Source organism: Grus americana, chromosome 19 (genome assembly GCF_028858705.1).
Source record: "Grus americana isolate bGruAme1 chromosome 19, bGruAme1.mat, whole genome shotgun sequence".
In the NCBI taxonomy this organism is placed as follows: Eukaryota; Metazoa; Chordata; class Aves; order Gruiformes; family Gruidae; genus Grus; species Grus americana.
Window position 1 is genome coordinate 3,616,541 of NC_072870.1, and position 19,271 is coordinate 3,635,811.

The 19,271-nt window shown below is 53.8% G+C and overlaps 1 protein-coding gene across 3 annotated transcripts; it reads right to left on the minus strand.

Annotated features, from left to right (window-relative positions):
• Positions 1-516: 516 nt before the first annotated feature.
• On the minus strand, positions 517-17,656 carry LAT2 (linker for activation of T cells family member 2). Of its 3 annotated transcripts, none has more exons than XM_054847191.1 (13): positions 17,556-17,656; positions 12,236-12,341; positions 11,484-11,523; positions 9,889-9,932; positions 8,997-9,051; positions 8,365-8,408; positions 7,785-7,823; positions 7,069-7,099; positions 6,887-6,942; positions 5,572-5,637; positions 4,688-4,756; positions 3,732-3,816; positions 517-1,350 (listed from the first exon to the last, which is right to left on the minus strand). In XM_054847191.1, exons 2-13 carry the CDS (start codon positions 12,321-12,323, stop codon positions 1,332-1,334), a joined length of 636 nt encoding a protein of 211 aa, XP_054703166.1. In that variant the 5' UTR covers positions 12,324-12,341; positions 17,556-17,656; the 3' UTR covers positions 517-1,331. The 3 variants fall into 3 exon arrangements, with proteins under 3 accessions (XP_054703166.1, XP_054703167.1, XP_054703168.1); XM_054847192.1 differs by having other exon boundaries at positions 17,551-17,590; XM_054847193.1 differs by lacking the exon at positions 17,556-17,656 and adding an exon at positions 12,699-14,547.
• Between the last annotated feature and the right edge of the window lie 1,615 nt (positions 17,657-19,271).

Below are 19,271 nucleotides of genomic sequence, written 5' to 3' on the forward strand. Positions count from 1 at the left end.
GGCCAGGCAGAGAGCAGCTGTTGCTCCCTGTGTGTGTACATCCCTGACGTGCACTAGATTTTCTCTGTGGTAAAAGTCCCGTGGAAGCAGGAATAAATGCATTTGTGGGAAAAGATTAACTCGTAGCTCCTAAGGCACACTCCAAACCACCCGCTGTTTCAGCTACGCGAACGGTGGCCGCCCATGGTCTCAGTGATTCTGCTGAAAATACAGCCAAGTCATTTGCAGCAGGAAGCACCTGACATCCCCTTCTCCCGCTCCAGGGCTCACTCACCCCCAGCTCCACTTCTGTGCTCACTCTTACCAGTCCCGGAGACGTGAGCGTGGGCTGCGTCCCTTCTTGAAGCACAGTTTTCTGAACTGATTTTGAGGAAGAAGGCTGTTAAGGAACTACATTTTCTCCCCATCAGATCCCGCACACCATTCCATATCGGCCTGAGATGGGAGCGCGTGAGATATCTCACCCAACCACGCAGACATCCTCTGCATCATAGCAAACCATAATAAACCACTGCATTTTCTTTGGAGGCCTTTCAATTTTAATAAATAAGTGGTACAATGGTGCCAAATCCATGCATCAGGGCTCAAGAGACAAGGGTTACGTTTCAGGGCTGACGTTCCTACGGCAATACTGAATGACTGGTGTGGTTTCTGAGGCTGGCAGCTGTGGCTCGGACCTTCTCAGTTATCGCAGGGTCTTTGTATCGTTATACAACGGATACCGAAACCCAAGGAAAACTGCCATAGGCAAACATTGTGAATTACAAGCTGTTGGATAATCCTCTTCAGTCTTTAGCTTTTGTGAACAGGCTGGTATCTCATTTAGCTCTAGAGAACCACTGCTGTTGTAAAAGCAACCTCTGCCTTGCCAGTTCCTCTCCTGCAGGAAACCGCTGCTGCAGGAGAGCACGGGAACTAAAGCGGAACATAATCCCTACGTCTTAATACCATCGTGCGTGAGTCACCCTGACAAATTAAGTAGCTGGCTGCATTACTGCTCAGCAATTTAAAGATTCGTTTCATGCTTGACAGGAGAAACCATTGCACAGACTGGCCATCCCCCCTCAAGACATGCAGGGAAATGAGGCGGGATAACGAGCTCGTGGCTTGCCCGTGGCCACCGCTGGGCAGAGTGCTTTCTCCAGTTGCAGGTTTGGAGTTGGACTTTTTCTGTGGGACTTCAAGCAGAGCGTTTCCTCCTTTCAGCGGCACCCCTTCTCGGTGATCTTGAGCACAATCTGGAGAAGAGATTTCACTGCACGATCAAAGTCTCGCCTCTCCCTGTGTGCGCGCTCACTGGGTGTGCTCTTACAGCTCAGCAGAGGAATTCTTCAGACTTTACGCAGAATACTTGAAAGAAGTGGGGAAAAAAAAACAGTGAGTCCACTGACTTTTAATCCCTGCTTTCAACTTCTTAACTCTGCTGCCTGTCATATTTTCTTTCTGGGGACAAGTAGTGAGGTACGCTACCAAACGTCCGTGTCTAAGCAGAAGCCCGGCCGTGCTCCCTGACGATGGTCCCTGAGCAGAGCAGAGGGCACAGAGGTGCCAGGAGCCCATTTCTCAATTCACCCTCCCTTGGGGGAGAACTTGTGCTGGCATTTGTCGGTTGGACATGGGGATTTTATAGCGTTACTCTGCTAACAAAGGCTGTAACAGAGGCATCATTGTAATGGCAAAAAGTGCACTGGCAATTTTAATTTACTTACAGAAGCTATTTACACATACAGCCACGACAGCATTTTGCTAAGGCTTACAACTGGAGGTTTTCCCAGAAAATCTGTATCACCAGTGCTTCTCAGGACAGCTACTCCTCCCTCTTCTACCTTCCCAGCACATTTATCACTTTGGGAGGTGGATTTATGGTAGCCCCCATGCTGCTTTGATCATTGCTCTCCACCGAATTAAATGCAGTCATTACAGGAGCTTTGCTAAACGTTTTGGGTGTCTATCAGCCCCGATCGTTCCCCTCTCAGCTCTGAACGAGGTGGGCGCTCTCCCCGTTACAAACGGCAAGCAGAGCAGCCTGGTGCGCCCAGTGCCACGGAGCCGCTCTCAGAGCAAAAAGCAGGGCCGCGCCATGACCAACGCAGAAATGTTATCCCCTCCTCCTTGAAATTTCTCTGCGGAAGAGGAATAAATGCAGAATTGCTTATAAAAGTTACCATTATAGCACTTTTTGTTTTTTCATGGATAATCTGGCTTCCTTCCTCCAGATGCTTAGCTAACACCAAGCCTGGCTATTCCATGAACACCTTCCAAAAAGAAGTTTCTCTGCAAAAAACCAAGTTTCTCCCCAGCCCCACTTGAAGCGGTCCGTTTTTGTGATATTCTCTCGGTTTGCTCCAGCTCAAGCAAAGACAGATGCCTGGCAGCAAAGTACCGCTGCGGCAGGTTTCTCATGCCGGGGCTGCATCCCGGGAGAGGCTGGTGTTGGACCTGTGGGTGTCCGTGGGGAGCAGCGGGTGTCTGTGGGGAGCAGTGGGTGTCCGTGGGGAGGGGAAGAGGCACCCAGCATGCTGAGCTGGTTTTGCTGCTGGCCAGACCACATGCGTGGGCCATTGGGAAGCAACTTCTATGCCACGGGTGACGCACGCTGAATCCTTGACCAAAAAAAGCGTGACTTGTCTTTGGTGCAGCTTCCCCTCCAGCACGGTCTTTGTCAGCAAGAGCTAACGCTGCCGGGACGGGCAGCTGAAGTTCAAAGCAAACGCTGTAATGTGGAGAACAGGGTGACCGTGCTTTGCATGGCGGGGACAAGTCTTAAATACTTTGCATGGCTTCAGAAAGATCCGAGTTCGGAGGTCTGCCCACAGCTTGGGGACTGTAAAACCCTGTGACTGGAGCTGCCAGCACGTGGCATCAGGATCATCCTGCTGTGTGCTGAGTATAAACCCAACAAGGACAGCGATACTGGTCCCAGTCCCTCTCCCAGCTGGAGCCCTAGCCCAGTCTGGAGCGGGGTGACCAGCTCTGCACGGTCTGACCAGCGTGTAGAGACTACGCAGAGCTATACGTTAGCGCAGCGGTGGTTCATTTTCCTCTCTGCCTCTCCTAGCGATCCACATCGCTCGTCTGTTGAGAAGAGGCTCCCCGAGCCTGTTGTGAGCCACCACGGCCAACGCAGAACCTGTCGCCGTGCTCTGCAGATCTGGGGCTGCTTTTCTTCCACGCGTTACCGTGCGTTGACTGACGCCGCGCTGTGGCACCCGCTCATTCAGCGTCATGCGGCCTTCCTGCAGCTCTCTGCAGAAGGTTTTTACCTTAACTGCCTTGAGTAGTTTTATCATCACCGGCATCGGGTTGGTGCTGATAACGGGGCAGGATATGTGGTCGTAGCAGAGCAGGCAGGACTCGGCTCAGCCCAGGGAATCCCTCGCGCTGCTCAGCCCGCGAGCTGCGCAGACCGGGGGGGTTTGGGAGGTTCCTGTCTGCAGCACGTAGCAGCGCTGCCCGAACCTGCTTTGAAGCGGTTTGGAGTTCCTGTTGGAGGAGGGTGGGGCTGGGACACGGACTTTGGCAAATTTGTCTCCATGGTCAGCGTTAAGGCAGCTTGGCATCAGCCAGAGACACGGCGCAGCACGGCACGGAGCAGGCTGCTCCCGGCACCCGGCTGCTGGGCACCGGCTGGCCCTGCCGGCGAGGGGCAAAGCTCCAGCCGAGCTCTCGTTGGCACAAACACAATCCTCCCGCCCCTGAATAAACACGCCGGCCATTTGCTCCCTCTTTACCTTTGCTTGGGCAGAGGGGCAGAGCCTGACGCAGGGGCCGTGTTAACGTAGTCCGGCTCGTCATCCGGGCTTTCTGCCTGCAGAGCTGTGGGCGAGGATGGGAAGCACTCATCAGTAAGCGGGTTGATCTAAAAACATAGATGCACCGCAGACACGCTGTGCGTCCTGCCAATATTTAGCCTTCGGTGCCGAGACCGTTTTTGTGCCTGGGCTAAGAAATCTCAGATCGCAGCGTCAAGGTCTCCTTGATGGGGCTTCAAAACCGTCACAGCAAATTTGCAAACGCTCTGCGAGCAGCGAGCTTAGGCAGCTTTTCAGAGCCAAAAGAGACAGGCTCAGATTTAATCTAGAGAGTACGCAAACAGGATAACAAGAATCAGTTTGCTTAGGCAGCTTCCACACCAGAGACAAAAAGCTCTCAAATATGTCTGTATGCATTCACCAACCACTATCTCCCAGGCCAGACTACCGCCTATGCTTCACAGGAAGCCACACGTTAGATTAAACTGTGTTTAAAGGTTAGCTTAAGAAATACGCACCCCCGATTACTGCAGGAGAGTCGCGGGCTGACCCCCTGGATGTGCGTGCTGCACACTTCTTTGTCAGAGGGGATTACAAGGCTGAGCTTGCACCAGGGCAACTTCAAAGCGTAAGAGGATATAAGATGTGAAGGGCAACATTCTGATTCATGGTCAGGGTTTAGGCACAGCCACCTACATAATGGCCTTTCGACTACTTGAAACACCACGTCCCATCACAGCAGAGTTCAATTACAAGCGCGTGTGGCAATTTACACATTGCCTTCGGTGTTTATCACAAACGATTGGTGGGAAAAAATAACTCAAGACGGGGGCGACGGCTGCATTTCCCTGAGCGTGGTCTATACTGGTCTAGCGCGACCAGCACCCTCCCCATGGGCCCCATCCCTAAATAGTAAACAATTGCTGAGAACACACCTTCCACTTGCTGGAGTTTCCATACGTGCACCGCCACGCTGTTCTCGTAGTCTGCAGCATCGTCTGTGACTAAGAAGAGTTTGGAGAGGATGATGCTGAACAGCAAATGGACTAAAAATGGACCTTTGTGAATGCCCCCCGCCCCCACCGCTGCACCCCGACCACCCCGTGCACGTGGCCGAGTTTCCAGCCGGGCGGCTGCCGTCCTGCCGCAGGTCTGCTGATGCTGCCTCATCGCTTTTTCAGCCCTGACCACGTGCCTGGATGTCTGCAGGCACGAACAGGGATCAGGCTGGGCCCTGATACTCCTGCCTCCTCTAATTGCTCCGCACAAAGCCGGGCAGGAGCAGGGCAGGCTCTAGCAGTGCAGAAAACGTTGTGTTAATTCACTGAAGGAAACCAACTCGATAGCCTATTTTGATTGCAACATCCCGGGACAGAAGCTGGAAGCCCTTAAGCAGACGTGGTGGTCCAACATCACCCTCCAGCAGCTGGCTGGCTGCAGCCTTCTTGGGCTGGACATGGTGAGAAACCCAAGCTGGGGGCTAGAACCACGACCAATCTCGGCTGTAACGTTAAAAACCTAGGGAAGCAACGCCGACCCCAAAGCTCCTGAAGTGTTGCAGAAACCTCCAAGTCAAAGGGATCAGCTTGGAGGCGAGCTCTTGGCCAGCGAGGTGTCACCACGAGCATTTTCCTGCAGAAAGGGGAAATGCTCCAGGTCTGCTCGGTGCCTGCGGCAGCCCCTGCACCCTGGGGCCGACAGCAAGAGCTGCACTTGCGAACCCGGGGGTTTTCCCTCGGCCGAGACGGTCACTGTGTCTCCCTGCGCTTCCAGATACTTGTGTGACACACGCACGGACCACAGCAGCCACCACACGTACCCGGATCGGAGCCGTGAGACACTCCAACGATGACGTTTTGGTAGGAATGGGAATCCTCTTCTTTCTCTGGCAGAGAGAAGACAGATGGGGGACAAAGGACTTAAGGAAGCGCAGGTGACCTGGGAAGATCCCTCAGCACCTGCAGAAGATGGCTGTTTCCCACAACGAAATGCTCATTAGCTAAAAAAACCCGTTAGTCTGCGTGACAGCCAGTCGAACCGGGCGATCGCTGCCCCACGGGAGCACTGGCCGAGCCTCTCGGGCCATGGCACCACCCACGGAGCCGCCCGAGGGCGAGCGGCCGAATCGGGTCCTGAGGCACCGTGACTTGGCGACAAGCGTAATCACGAGCCCTACGGCGACCGGGGAGGGGGGGGCTGGCTCTGGGGACCCCCGGGCTCCAGTCCGGGTTAGCAGCCGGGAGGGGGTTTTCCTTCCCGGAGAGCGTTAAGCTTGCGACTGCAGCGTCTTCTTGGGCTTATTTATTTATAGTTTCTGGGAAGGAACTGAGCCCCAGTCCAAGCATGTAAAATCTAATAGCATCTAGAACCACAATCTCCTTGAAAATTTAACCGCCCCAAGCTCTTTGTTCTGTTGCTGGGTATTTCAGCAGCTTTTTTTTGTAAGCAAGATATTTTTTCTCTTTTTTTTTTAAATCTTTTTTTTTTTCCTCCTCCTAGTCTCTTTACATAAAAACTAAGATTCATGTTTTGAAATTCATTTTTGATAAAAATAGATCGATGTCTGAGTCAGCACAGAAAAACGCTGAGCACCCGGGAGGTGAAAATGTTTCATAGATGCAATATTTGCCTCAAAAAGATGCGTTTGAATGGAGCGGTGCATTTCTTCCCACCTTTTGCTAACCTCATAAACCAAGCGCACAAAATATTTGGTGGCCCCTCTTTGGCAAAAAGCTGCTGGATGAGGACGTGCCCTTTCCTGCGCGTCTGGGCAGCGCCGCACGGGGCTGGAACCTCCGCTCACCCAAACCGGTGCGGGCTACAAGCAGGAAAATGGCCTCCTTACCCCGAACGCTCCTGCAGCGATGGGTAATTCCCTGCTGCCCAGAGATGAAGCGTTTTGTGCAGTTGGAGCCATGGATGCGTTCGGGCCGTCCAGCCCACGGAGGGACCGACCGGGGCTTGGGCATCCCTCACACCCCACGGCTCCGCTACGCCCCTTAACGAACGCGGCTCCTGGACCCGCGCTTGCTTCAGGCCGTACGGCAAGAAGAGTCTCGCGGGCTCCTGGAGCCACGGGGCAGCCAGGCTGGCAGCTGGAGGAGAAACCCATCTCGCTCGCATGGAGACCTTACCGTGGGGCGGTGTGAAGAAGCGCGCACAGTTGTAGTAATCCAGAGATATGGGCTCCCTGCGAGAAGAGCAGCCACCGTTAGCTCCTCGGGCTTCCCAGCCTGAGCTACAAGAGAGCCAGGACCGTGCTGGGACCAGTACGGCTCTGCTCGGTCGTGCTGGAGGGCACCAAGCAGCTACTTACACGTAGGCAGCGTCCCCTTGTAGGCAGTCCTCTGCAAGTACAAAGGGTTTGCCGTCAGCACGCCATTCCATTGCGTAAACTCAAATCGCCGTCCCAAAACACGCCTGGACGCATTCCCCAAGCGCGGCTATGGCGGATGTCCCCAGCAGCCAGAAGGCCCCGGCACAGCCCCAAAACCCGTCCACAAGCAGAGCCGGGCGGCCGGAGCAGGGGGCGGCAGCCCTGATCCACCCCAGGCCCCAAGACAGCCAGGGCTCACCACTGCTCGTGGGCAGATCCTGCCAGCTGGCAGGGAGAGCGGGAATGTCCTCCCGGTTTGGGAAAGGAGAGCACAGCCCCGCGTGCCAGTAATCCTCTCGGGGCGAGCGCCAGCTCACGCTGCCCTGGGAGGGAGCGGAGGGATCGCGAGCATCCCGTCCCCCTCTGCTCTGACCGTTAATCAGCTCAGCGCACGTCTTATACAGCAAGCACTAAATTAACCAAGCCAGAGCTCTGCCAGCTGCAGCGTCGGCCGCCTGCACGCTCCCCGCCGGCTCTCATCCCCGGTAACCTCTCATCGCCTCGGCAGCCTTCCCTTCCCTTCCCTTCCCTTCCCTTCCCTTCCCTTCCCTTCCCTTCCCTTCCCTTCCCTTCCCTTCCCTTCCCTTCCCTTCCCTTCCCTTCCCTTCCCTTCCCTTCCCTTCCCAAGCCCCCGGACACGCGGCTGCGGCATTTACCTGTCAGGAAATTCTGATACCTGGGCTCGGTCCTGTTCCCTGGGGAAAAGCAGAGGGGCATGTTACGCTCGGGCTGGGGCTGAGCGGTGGGAGCAGTTCAACGGTGGAGCCACCAAGAGTTTCGGCATCGGCGGCTCTGCCCCCGCTCAGCTCCTCGCTCGGGACCGGGGGATGCGGCTGCAGGGTCGGACACGTTGGGACAGCCAGGGGTGATATTTTAAATAATCCAGCCCTGTGGCTTTCCCCAGGAATGGTCAGCCGTAACAGGACGAGCGCTGGATTTTAAGCTCCGAGCCAGGCTAGTTCTTACTAAGTGTCGCAGCCGCCAGCGCTGTGGGTAGGTGCTAATAACAGCAGTTAATTTGATCATCGCCCAGCCTGTTCCCAGGATAACCCCTGCCGCGAGTAAACAGCCTCTTGCAGGCTCTGACTTCCCAAAACCAACGGGAGCTCCCAGCCGGCACCCCCGCAAACGAGATTTGCAGCATCCCCGTTTATGAACGACGTGGTAGGTGCTTCCCCCGTGGCTGCACGGATGGGGAGAGCATTGAGCCCGTGCCCGTCCCGGGGAGACGCTCACCGTATCCAGCGTGGCAGGAGGCACGGAGCAACTCGGTGGTTTTCCTGAAAGAGAGAAAAGGGAGCTAAAATCCCAGGTCTGAGCAAACCGTACCAGGGTTACAAACCACAGCAACGGCGAAGCCAGAAGGACCATCCGTGAAACCTCCCTGCGAGTTTAATACAGGAAACACATCAAGCAATGGGAAATGAAGGGGTTGGGGTCGAATCCCAAGATGGGAATAGCTATGCCTGAATATTGCAGCAGAGTTATTGCGGCCGTGCAGTTCTCGGGGGTTTTGGTGATGGGGAGAAAGGGATTTCTCATGTCAACCTGCTTATAAGTAAAGAACGGCCATTTCTTTTTCATGATGTACCTATTATGGACAGCCACAGCTCATTTCCTTGGGTTTCAAATGGGTTTTGATTTCCTTGGGATATAAATGGTTGCCAGTAGAATGCAATCAGACTGAAGAAAATCCAGAAAAAGTCTAAAACCACTATTGACCATTAATAAATGAAGCATAGCCCAAGCCCCATCTCTAGTGGTTATTGGGATCGACCCAAGCCCAAATCCTGAACATCCACGTGTGTTGGGTGAACTTCATCCAACCTTGGCTCTATAGCTAGGTTTTGGGTTGGTTTTTTACCTACCTTGCTATTAATAAGTTTTCAGGTTCCTTAATTTGTTCCGGCCTTCGGGCTGTAGCTAGCACCAAGAACAAAAGGAGATGTTAACGGTTGCGGCCGCAGCAGGTAGTTCACAAGCACAGAGCATCCACCAGAGAGGATTCCCCGGTACTGGCAAGCATTTGTCTAACGCATGCCGAAACGCCTTCCAAACTGTTCCTCGAAAGTACAGAAATGGCCAAAATGGAAACAAATAGAGGAAAAGCCGGTGTCTGTGCGGGCCGCAGAGCTAGCGAACGCACACCGGAGGAAGCTACGGCCCCAACTGCTGCCTTGTTGCCTGGTCTCCCCCAACCCCCATGTGATTCGGGACCTACCCCGGCACTACCGTGCGCTGGGCCGAAGCAGAGACTCGCAGGGGGGTTTGTGGGCTGAGACGGATCCCGGGGGAAGGAGCGGCCCTGCAGAGCCCGTCTGCAGACGGTGACATTTAACACAGACCCTGTCAGCAGCTCAGTTCAGGATAAAAATCAAAAGGTCGGCGCCTAACCCAACCTGCTGCAGGAAGCAGTAAGGGGGTGATGACAAATGAGTCACTCCTATCGATTCGGGTTCACCCACACTGCTGTTTTCACAGGGCGAACGGGGTGGTTTGAAGAGCCCGAGTTAATAAGGTGTCGCGTTTAAATGGCATTGCTCTGGTGATTTATTTTCAAAGTGAAGAGAGATTTTTTCCTAGAGCTCCGAGTCTGCGTTGCTAGAAGCATCTAAGGCGGCTTTGACAATCCTGGTCTAATACCACGTATTTCACCACCTGGCTTCGAGGTGACCCTTTTAGTTTTACTTTCCCCCCGTTTTGTGCCCACAGGACCCCCGGCCCCGCAACGCAGGAGCCCTGCGCAACGTTCATACTCACTGGAATGGGATCGAATCACCTCAAAACTCTGGTGGCTCTCGAGCCTGGGAAAAAATAGAGGTACAACCTCAGCTGAATTTTGGGGTCTATGACAAGGAAAATAGATGCAAGAGACCTCCCTGTTTGGTGAGCGGAGGGAAGAGAGTGCAGGCTCCGCGCTGGGCTGGGTGAAACGCCGAGGCGCATCGCTCAGGGCGTCACGCGGGACCCCCAGGAGCTGGGAGCAGCTTCCCAGACCCCTCTCTGACCCTGTGCAGGCATGATGTGCTCATGGGCCTTTGGCAGAGCAGCCAACATCAGCTAAGGGAAGGACCCAGGGATGAGAAAAATAATTAGATTAATTCCTGCTCTGACACCGTATGCACCGGTTAAGGCCAGAAAAGCATTTTCACCCAGAAAAGGTTGGGTGTTCACCCACGAAATGGCTTCAGACCCCACTGCTTCACCTCCGCCTCTGTCCCTGCCCCTCCCAACATCCCTCACCATCGACCTGAAAAAAGTGACACGTGTGATCAGTGATAAAAATAACACACGTGCCCAGTAACCTCTTTACTCTTTAAATAGCGGGAGAGCCGCTCTTCAGGGCACGAGAGGATTCAATGGCTCTTCAGCCGCAGGTGCGCACGGCGCTCATTACCTCTGATTTTGGGCCCCTGGAAGTGTTCCCTCCCCCCACCCCTTTCGCTTGGGTCACCCCCCCGCCCCAAGCTGGTGTTCACAGCGCAGGGCTGGCGGGGGGATGAGGTGTCAGGCAAAGAACCTCACTGCAACATCTGCAAATATACAGAGTTAAACCACTTCGCTCCGCCGAAAGCCCAAGCTAACCCAAACCAGATCTCCAGAAAGAGCACACGATACCACGAGTCTGAAGTCAAACCACCTAATCCAGGTATAAATTTCAAGAAGTCGGGACGATTCGGTACGAGCCCGTGGGGGACGGACCCCGTGCCGGCATTTCCATCGCTCTCTGATGGACCCCACCAAAACCTCTCCCCTCGCCCCGGGCAAGCGGGGCAGAAGCAAACACGCCGACCCCCCGAGGCCTTTGCAGAGCCCCTTTGCATCACGTTTGCTCCTATATCAAAGGTTACAAGCCAGCTTTTTTTTTTTTTTTTAATATCATTCAGCTGTGGTTTGTCTGTTGCTGAAGGAAATAAGGGGGTGTGAGCGTGTGTACACTGCATTTCCTCCATTGCTTGTGCTGCAGGTCGGTGGTTGCTCTGGCACAGGGTCCCACCAGCACCCGCCAAGGGTCTCGCCGATGACATTACCAACCTCTCTACCTCATCTCGGGGCACGACGGGACAGGATCAGGACTCGCCTTTCCAATTCTCCCAGACCTTTTTCCAACTAGTTAATGACTCGCAGGCTTCGCTGCCCGAGCTCCAGTGTCATTTTGGATTTTTCTTTGCAAAGCCATCACCCCTCCAGCAGCGCCCTGGCCCGGGGCACACCACCTTGCACACCCCGGTCTGGGATTCTTTTCTATAAATCTGGATTTTAGCTGCGAGGCACGGAGCAGGTTTGGCTCCGGCCAGGGTCTCGCCCCGGATGAGCTGTTTGGGGGAGAAGCGCGATCGTGAAAGGCAACTTACTGGCTCCTCCGCTCACCCGGCTGCTTCTCTCGCTTGGTAGCTGGAAGACAAGGGGAAGAAAGAGAAAAACCCTCTTAGGAAAGGATGATTTGGGAGTTAAAGATCAGAAAGAGCAATAAAACGCATTCACAAAACCTCTTCAACCAGGAGCACGAGAGGAGAGCAGAGGCAGCGAGCAGCAGTTGCAATAGGGTTTTGATGATTTTTAAACCGTGTTTAAATCGCAGTGTTTGTCTGCGACGCCGCAAAGCCAGCCCGCCGTTCCTGTCCCCGGCCCCCCAGCCTCTCTCCCCAGTAAAACCCACCCAGCGCTCCAAGACGGGCTCCAAACCCCACTGGGGTGGGCGCTCGCCCCACTCGCTCTGGATTTAACGTGTCTCTGAATTTATCCCCCGGCCTCTCCTTCCGTGCCTGTCCGCCCCAGAACCTCGGCAGGATTTGTGCATCCAGCGATGGTCCTCCCGGGCGGGGTGTCCCACAGCCGCCCACCACGGTGACCGTGCAGGGGGGTCTGCAGCCCACGGCCTTGCACCCGCTCCGGGGAAGGGGTGCTGCGGGGTTGGGGGGTCCTTCCCTCCCCCCGCCCCCAAAGCTGCCGCCTGGCCGCCAGCACAGACCCTCCCCAGCTCACGCTGCTGGGACCGTCCCCGCGAGGGCAAAGCTCCCCGAGCCGGCACGCGGCCGAGCCGAACCGAACCCTCCCGCAGGGGATGCGCCCAGAGGGACCCCGAAGCACGTGGGCAGGGCCTTACCAGAGAGCTGGCACCGCACGCAGAGGCTGACGACGGCTCCGAGCACCATCAGCGCGGCGGCCGCCCACAGCAGCTCCAGCTGCGCCATGGCCCGGCTGCATCCAGCCTGAAACACAGCGCCAGGGGAACCCCGTGAGCGTCGGGGGCGCGCGGGGCCGCCGCTCGGGGAAGCTTTCACCCCCCCAAAGAGCCGCGTGCTCTCTGCCTTCGCATCCCCAAAGAGCCAGGCGTTTGCTGAGGATGCAGAAGAGATTTTAGGGTTGTATTACCACAGGGCGACGGAGGCAGCGCCCTTTGTCCGAGCTGCTCCCGTCCGAGGGGCTGCGCGCCCACGTCCGGCTCCAGGAAGACCCGAGCGCACCCCGGCGCCCACCCCAGAGCCGAACCCCCATTTCGCCGCGGGGAAGGAGAAGAGGCTGACGTGGTTTCCCTCAGGACATGGGCACGAAGAGGATAAACCCACCTGGATTTACTCAGTCCCAGCGTCATAACCCACGTCGCCACCATCAAGCATTATTAGCAGACGTTTTTTTATGTTCATATAGACGTTATTCGGAAGAGAAGGCGAAGAGGGAAGCACTTTGAAATATTCAAAGCTGCCAAGACCTTTGTACAAGGTGCTCTGGTTATCTCCCTGCAGCGCAGAATTACTTGAAACGTTAAATTCCCCGCAGTTTTCCCTGCATTAAGCTGGCTCAGACACCGGCTCTTCCCCTCCTTTCCACAAACAGCAGCTAACATTTTGTAATAATCAGCAGGACTTGGCTTCAATTCCTTCCTTTAAAATACAAAACATCCTATAAATATCACGGAAAACAGCCTGCTGGGCCCAGGACAGACTGTTTAGCCCATTCCTGTTCCCCAGGGCCAGATTTTCTTTACTTACGGATTATTTTAATTTATTTTTGGTTTTAATAAACTACTTCGGTGCCTCGGGATGGAGACGCTTCAACTTGCCAGAGGCCAGAACGTCGTTGCTCTGCCTGTCGGCAGCTTTCCTACCGCCTAACCTGAATCTCAAGCCCGTATTGTATCGTACAGCCGCTGCGGATGGCAGGGGGGGAATACAGATGTACAAAAATAATAATTAAAAACAATTAAACAGATGATAGAAAACAGCAGCTTGATCCTGCCCTGCTCAGCACCTTCTGCCTCCGCTTGCGTAAAGTGGAATAAATTGCATTTCCCTGCTCCAACGCCCCGCTCACAGCGGAGAAAACCCAAAGGTCTCTCCTTGCAGCAGCCGAGCCTCTTGGTGCTGAGCAGACATCCTCCCTCCCGGGGCAGTCCCTCAGCGCCGCAGCCCAGGACGCCGGGCGGGAGGTCTGCGGTCCAGTCCCAGTCCTACACCAGCGTCCCAACGGCCAGGGCACGGTGTAAATCATTTCCACCCCAGACGGCCCCTCGAGCACGGCATTGAGGGTCACCCAAGGGTGGGACGGGCTGCTGGGGTTTGGGCTCAGCATCCCGGACACGGGCTGGCGCCCACGAGCAGCAGGATGGCACCTCCCTGTGAGAGCATCCTCTCTGCCTGGGAGCAACCCGGGGTTATTCCTGCTCCCTTCGGGGTTATTCCTGCTCCCTTCGGGGCTGCCCGGGCTCACGAGGACGCGGCACCTCCCGGCACTTGCTCCTCTGTGGCTTCGTGCGGGGTCTTTTCCCGTAGAGTTTCTTGCAGCACTTTCTGAAGAGGCTCGGATGAGTCGTTTTAAGTTAACGACGTGCCCAGACCGCCGTGGACCCAGCCTGGAGGGGCAGGACCAGCACCCCGCGACCCGCACTTCCAGCTGCAGCCGGAACGTCAGGGATGGAGCCTGGTCGGAATCGTGTGGTTTCTGACGTCGTTTTTCCTTGGCTCAGCATCTCCCCCTGGAAACCATGAGCCGTGGATCATCTCTGAAGCATCTGCAAGAGGCGGCTGAGGGAAGCTGGCCCAGCGCTGGTGACCAAAACTCGCTATACGAAGGGCTGTAACACTGCTGGTTGGGCTGGGGGCTTTTTTGGGTTTTGGTTGGGTTGCTTGTTTTGGGTTGTTTTTTTTTCCCCCTTTCTCTTAAAGTAAAGGCAGGGCAGAGCTGGAGGTGCCTGACAACACTGACCTAGTTTGCACCTTTGCAGGGCAGGCAGCCATCTCCCTTCTGCAACCGGATTTATTTTAAGCCTAGGCTGCTGCCGAGCCCCGAGCCCGACAAGACCAGCGACGCGATCATCTGCGGGGGCTGCTGAGCAGGGCGCCACGCGTCCCACCCCCGGGCACCCAGCCACAAGCACACCACCAGCCCAGAAGTTATCGTTTATGTTCACCGAACACCCAAGCCCTTGGAAATCCTTTCTTTTGGTATAAAACCTCCTCTTGTAAGGAGCTGATGGAAGGAGGCGATGAACAGATTTACAACGAGGAGAAGGCTGGAGGCACTTACTCACGGCTGGCAGGATATAAATAAAATATTTGGAAGGCTGAACGTGCTTTCCCTGCTCTCCCCGCTGGGGAGACGTGAGGAGAATGAGAAGGCTCGAGCCAGAGGTCTGTGAGGAGCTCCAGATGCAGCAGAAGGACGCGCAGAGTGAATAACTTGCCGCTCAGCCTTGCTTTCAAGGCGCTGGACTCAAACGCAGGGCGAAGACAGACTCCCAGCTAGTTTCAGCTCTCCAGGAGTAAAATTCAGAGAGCAGCAAAAGGCCACGTTCTCTTTACACTTCTCTGTTCTCCTTTTATATGGGTTTTTTTTCCCTTTTTTGCAGCAACAGAAGTTTCTTCCTGCACGAGGAAGCCGGCGCTGCCATGGTGCGCGTCTCCAGCGGCGAGCGCTGCCCGAGCGCCGCGGCCCCTTGGAATCCCCCGGGAGCGGCCGCTCCGAATCAGCGATTCCAACTCGCTGGAGGTGGGATAAAGCCGCGATCTCCGCGGCACGGCACCTCTCCCGAGAGGGGGGAAGCACGCCTTCCCGAACAGGGGCTGCTCTTTTCATGGCCTCAGATATCTTGAGCAATCACAGAAACAAACTTTTTTTTTTTTTTTAAAATGGGAAGAATTAACGAACTTGCGAGAGATCCTCCAGTCGGTACGTGTTAGGTCTTTTATTCCCAGCTGCTGGTGCGGAAGGTTTCCAGTCTGAGATACGGTGAGTCTCCAGACAAACAGCCAAGGGAAGGAGAGGTTTCATCCCGGAAGGCTGAAAGGTTTTTTTTTGCTTTTAAGTCTACTAAAGCAAAGGGTGAGAGCATGTGGACGTTCATTGTCCGTCTGTCCGAGAGAGAAACGCCAAAGCGAGAAAAGCCGCTTACGTTTAAATAAGACACCACTTATAAAATGAGTGGGTATAAGCTGCATACGCACAGGCTAGAAATAAAATTCCTAACGGATGGAAAATCTGGAGGAACTTTCCAACAGCAGCAGAAGAGGTAAAAAGCTCACTTAAAAACCCTTCGAGTACTTAAAACATACTTTTTTTTTTTTTTTTTTTTGCTGAAAATCCAGGAGAGTGAGGAATGCATTGATGCGGCATCGACGGAAAGGGCTGGTTTTCTGTAAGGTCATTTCTGATGAAGTCATTTCAGCCCGTTGCAGATCTCGAGCCCACCCCACAAGTTCACATTGCAAGATAAAGACCAAAATTGCGGGTTTATGTCATGTATTCAACCTATTTGTTAAAAAAAAAAAAAAAAAAAAAAAAAAAAAAAAGGCACCCAAAAAGATAAAATATAAAACAGTCTCTTCTCCCCTCCAGAAGGTTTTGTGGTCTGCACCAGTTTGCAATAAATTAAGACTAATTCAGACTGATTGGATGAGTCACCAGCACAAAATATAAAGTGGAGAGCTTATTTAAAACCTTGCCATACAAAATTTAGCGTACGGACTTGTTGAACAGATGCGATATTCAGCTTGACTCAATGTCTCTACCATTTCTAAGAAAAGAAACAGCACTTTCTGTTTGTCTACGTTGCACAGATTGCCGCAGAAAGTTCCACCAATTTAGAAATTAAAGTCTCAGACCGAGGAAGCTCCTGTGGTTGGAACCACCTCAGTGACCAGCGTTGAGCCTCCAGAAAAGCTCCTTTCCAGAGGCCTGCAGATCCCATTTCCTACCAGATTTTATGCCAGTGTAACTTTTCTTAGGAAAGCCACTACAGCATAGATAAAGCCTGGGTTTGTACAGCTATTCAAGCAGACCACGCTTTATTTTATGCCAGGGGAGCAGTAGATGCATTGTGGTAGAACATAGGACACGAGGAAAAATTGGAATCGGTAAGTCGGCTTTAAGACAGGTTAGCATTTTGTAAAATGCTTTAAAAAAAAAAACCTCAGGTGGAAAATACAGCACAAAAACCTTAATCACAACGAGCATGCCAGCACGAGGAGGCAATTCACAGAAATATCTTATATTTGTCCTTAACTTCCCCTGTTCCAGGCAGCAGCAAAGCCACGCAGCGTCCTTGGGCACTGCTGCCGAGCCCGGGGGATGCCACATAAGGAACTGCAGATATAGGAACCCGTATGTATGTAACTGAGGACTCCTACGTAGTCCAGAGCAATGAAAAGGAGCCAATACCACACAAGCTTATCCCATAATCATCCCATTTTGCTAAAGCATCTACCTCACAGCCCATATTACGCCGAGCGTTGATCAGAAGAGAAAACCGATGCAAAGACAGAGCTCTTTACCTAGGATTAGTAACCTCCAGCGCTTATATGCAATAAAATAAATACGTTCACATCCACGGTTACAGTCAGCCCTGAAACCGACGGAAAAGCCGTGAGAGATGTAGTTCAAGTCGGCTCTTATCGGGCTTCGGAGGGGCAAACAGCACGGGCTGTGGGCAGGAGCCAGAAGCAGGACCGACCAGATTTGGGATGGTCAGGCTGGGCTCAGCCTGAACCTTCCAGAATGTTTTAGCAGACGCGAACACCGAAATAACGCAATTAAAAAAAAAAGCCACGCTGCCATCAGGAGATGGGGTGGGGAGACATAAAGAACCGTGTCGTAAACCGGGCAATCCGGACTGCATGGGACAGACTCGTTTGGGTCCCGAGGGGTACAGGCGCTGCTCAGAAGACAGATTTGGTGGTCTCTCTCCTACCTTGGAGCTTGTCAGGTGATGGCCACGAGCAGCAGTGAGGAGGACCATCCGGCATGTTGCTTTTCAGAGGGGTTTTACAGGGATGACCTTGAACCCTCTATAAAAGGGTCACCGAGATCTAGCCTAGGATCTCCCAGCTCACTGAAGTCAGCGGGACATTCCACCTGCCCCAAAGCCTTCCCCCGAACCCCACGCCCCCCCGGGTGCCTTTCTCTCCCCATCCCTCCGTCTCCCACCTTACCCGCAGCCTCAGCCGCTCTCCCCCCGCTGTCCCATCTCCTCCTGCATCTCACGGCCGCAGCCACCGGCACTGGAGCCAGTTCCTCCAGGGCTCGTTAGCCAGTTTCTGGTTTCCTGTCATCATCTGAATCACTAACCCCAACATCCGCCGCTCGGCTGGTCAGCCCCGTGCCGGCTCACGAGAGAGACCCACGGGTGGTGCTTGCACAAACTCACCCCTGGCAGCCTCTCGCAGGAGCGTTGCGGTTTATTTGCTGCGGGGAGAGGAAGAGGCTCGGACGGCGAGGAACCCCACGCACCGCCAAGGTCCCTTCCCAAGCAGCCCTTGGGTTCCAGGTGGGGCTGCTGCCCCCCAAAAAAGTTCAAGTTGCCTTTTAGCAAGGAGCCTTTGCAGGATTTAAAACCGCGCGCTGGAAACAGCGGATGCTGCCTGGAAAACCTCATAGCAGATAAAGCAAACAGCAAGTCCTCCCTTAGTTTTTACAGAAAAGATGGTATCAAGTCTCAAAGGCAGAAAATAGCCTGAGGTCACCATTGCTAACGGCCAAACCTGTCCGGAGCTCCAAGAATGAAACCACTTCTTACGCTTCAGCATTGGCAGTTTGCAGACATCAAGCACAATTTCACTGTACTCTTAAAAAAAAAAATTAGTAGTGCATTCATTTTTTTGTGCTTCAACAGACTAAGGAGGGTTTATGAGTTATTGGGAGTTTACCTGCTGGCTCAGAGCCCCACTGCAGCACTGAAATACGTCTCCTGCTCTAGGACCAGGCAGGTCGGCACGTGCACGCAGCAGCTCTGTTACCAGAGCACAACAAAGAGCCAGGCACCCGCTTTACAACCGCAAACAGAACGGCGTTTCGTGCTGCCTCTCACCAAGGCTCTAGAATATCTCTCTCAGATACAGCCATGTAAATTATTCCGTAAAGGGAAATTTTGCTATATTTAAATTTGGGCACTCTCAGGCTGCCACAACCAGTCATCTACATCCATCTCTCTCCATGACAGAAGGTGGCTCTTCTATCAGAAAAAACGATAAAAATAGCCAACTGTTTACAACTCTGGGATGGGAACTTTGCTGTCAAGCTTTCAGAGGAAGCGGTGCTTTGATAAGATAGTTAATCACTGTATGTGCAAATATATCTAGACTTCGTCTCCTCCAGTTCTAACCTGAGGGGCAAAAGCAATTGCTGGCAGCACCTTTCGGAGCCACCCCCCCAAAGCCCTGTCTTCAGATCGGGACGCCCAGCCTGAACCAAAGGCCAGAAGAGAGACGCCCAGCTTTGAATTGCTTGCGTGGCTTCTGGCCGCGTGAGGAGTGCCGTACAATGTGAAATGCTTTGCTGATGGCTAGAACAGCCGCTACAGAATTGGCATTTCTAGCAGAGGTCTGAGCTATGAAGTAGCTTATTAGGGGCTTTCTAGCAGGTTTTTAACATATTTAAGCACAAGCTGATAACAGAAGTTTTACAAAAGAGTTCTGTGTAGCAGAACTGATGCTCTGAATGTGCTGGAGACAATTACAGTTTGTCTTTCACATCAGAAATCTATTTCGTTAGGAACAGGCTCTGCTAAAAAGGTACCATGTATTTGCTTACAGGTTCTCTGATGGGTCTCACAGCTTCAGAGATGACTCACTGCCACAGTACAGACATTACCACAGTTGGCACGGGCTGCGGCAGAGGTACCTCGTGTTAGCCCCCGAATTGTCTCCTGG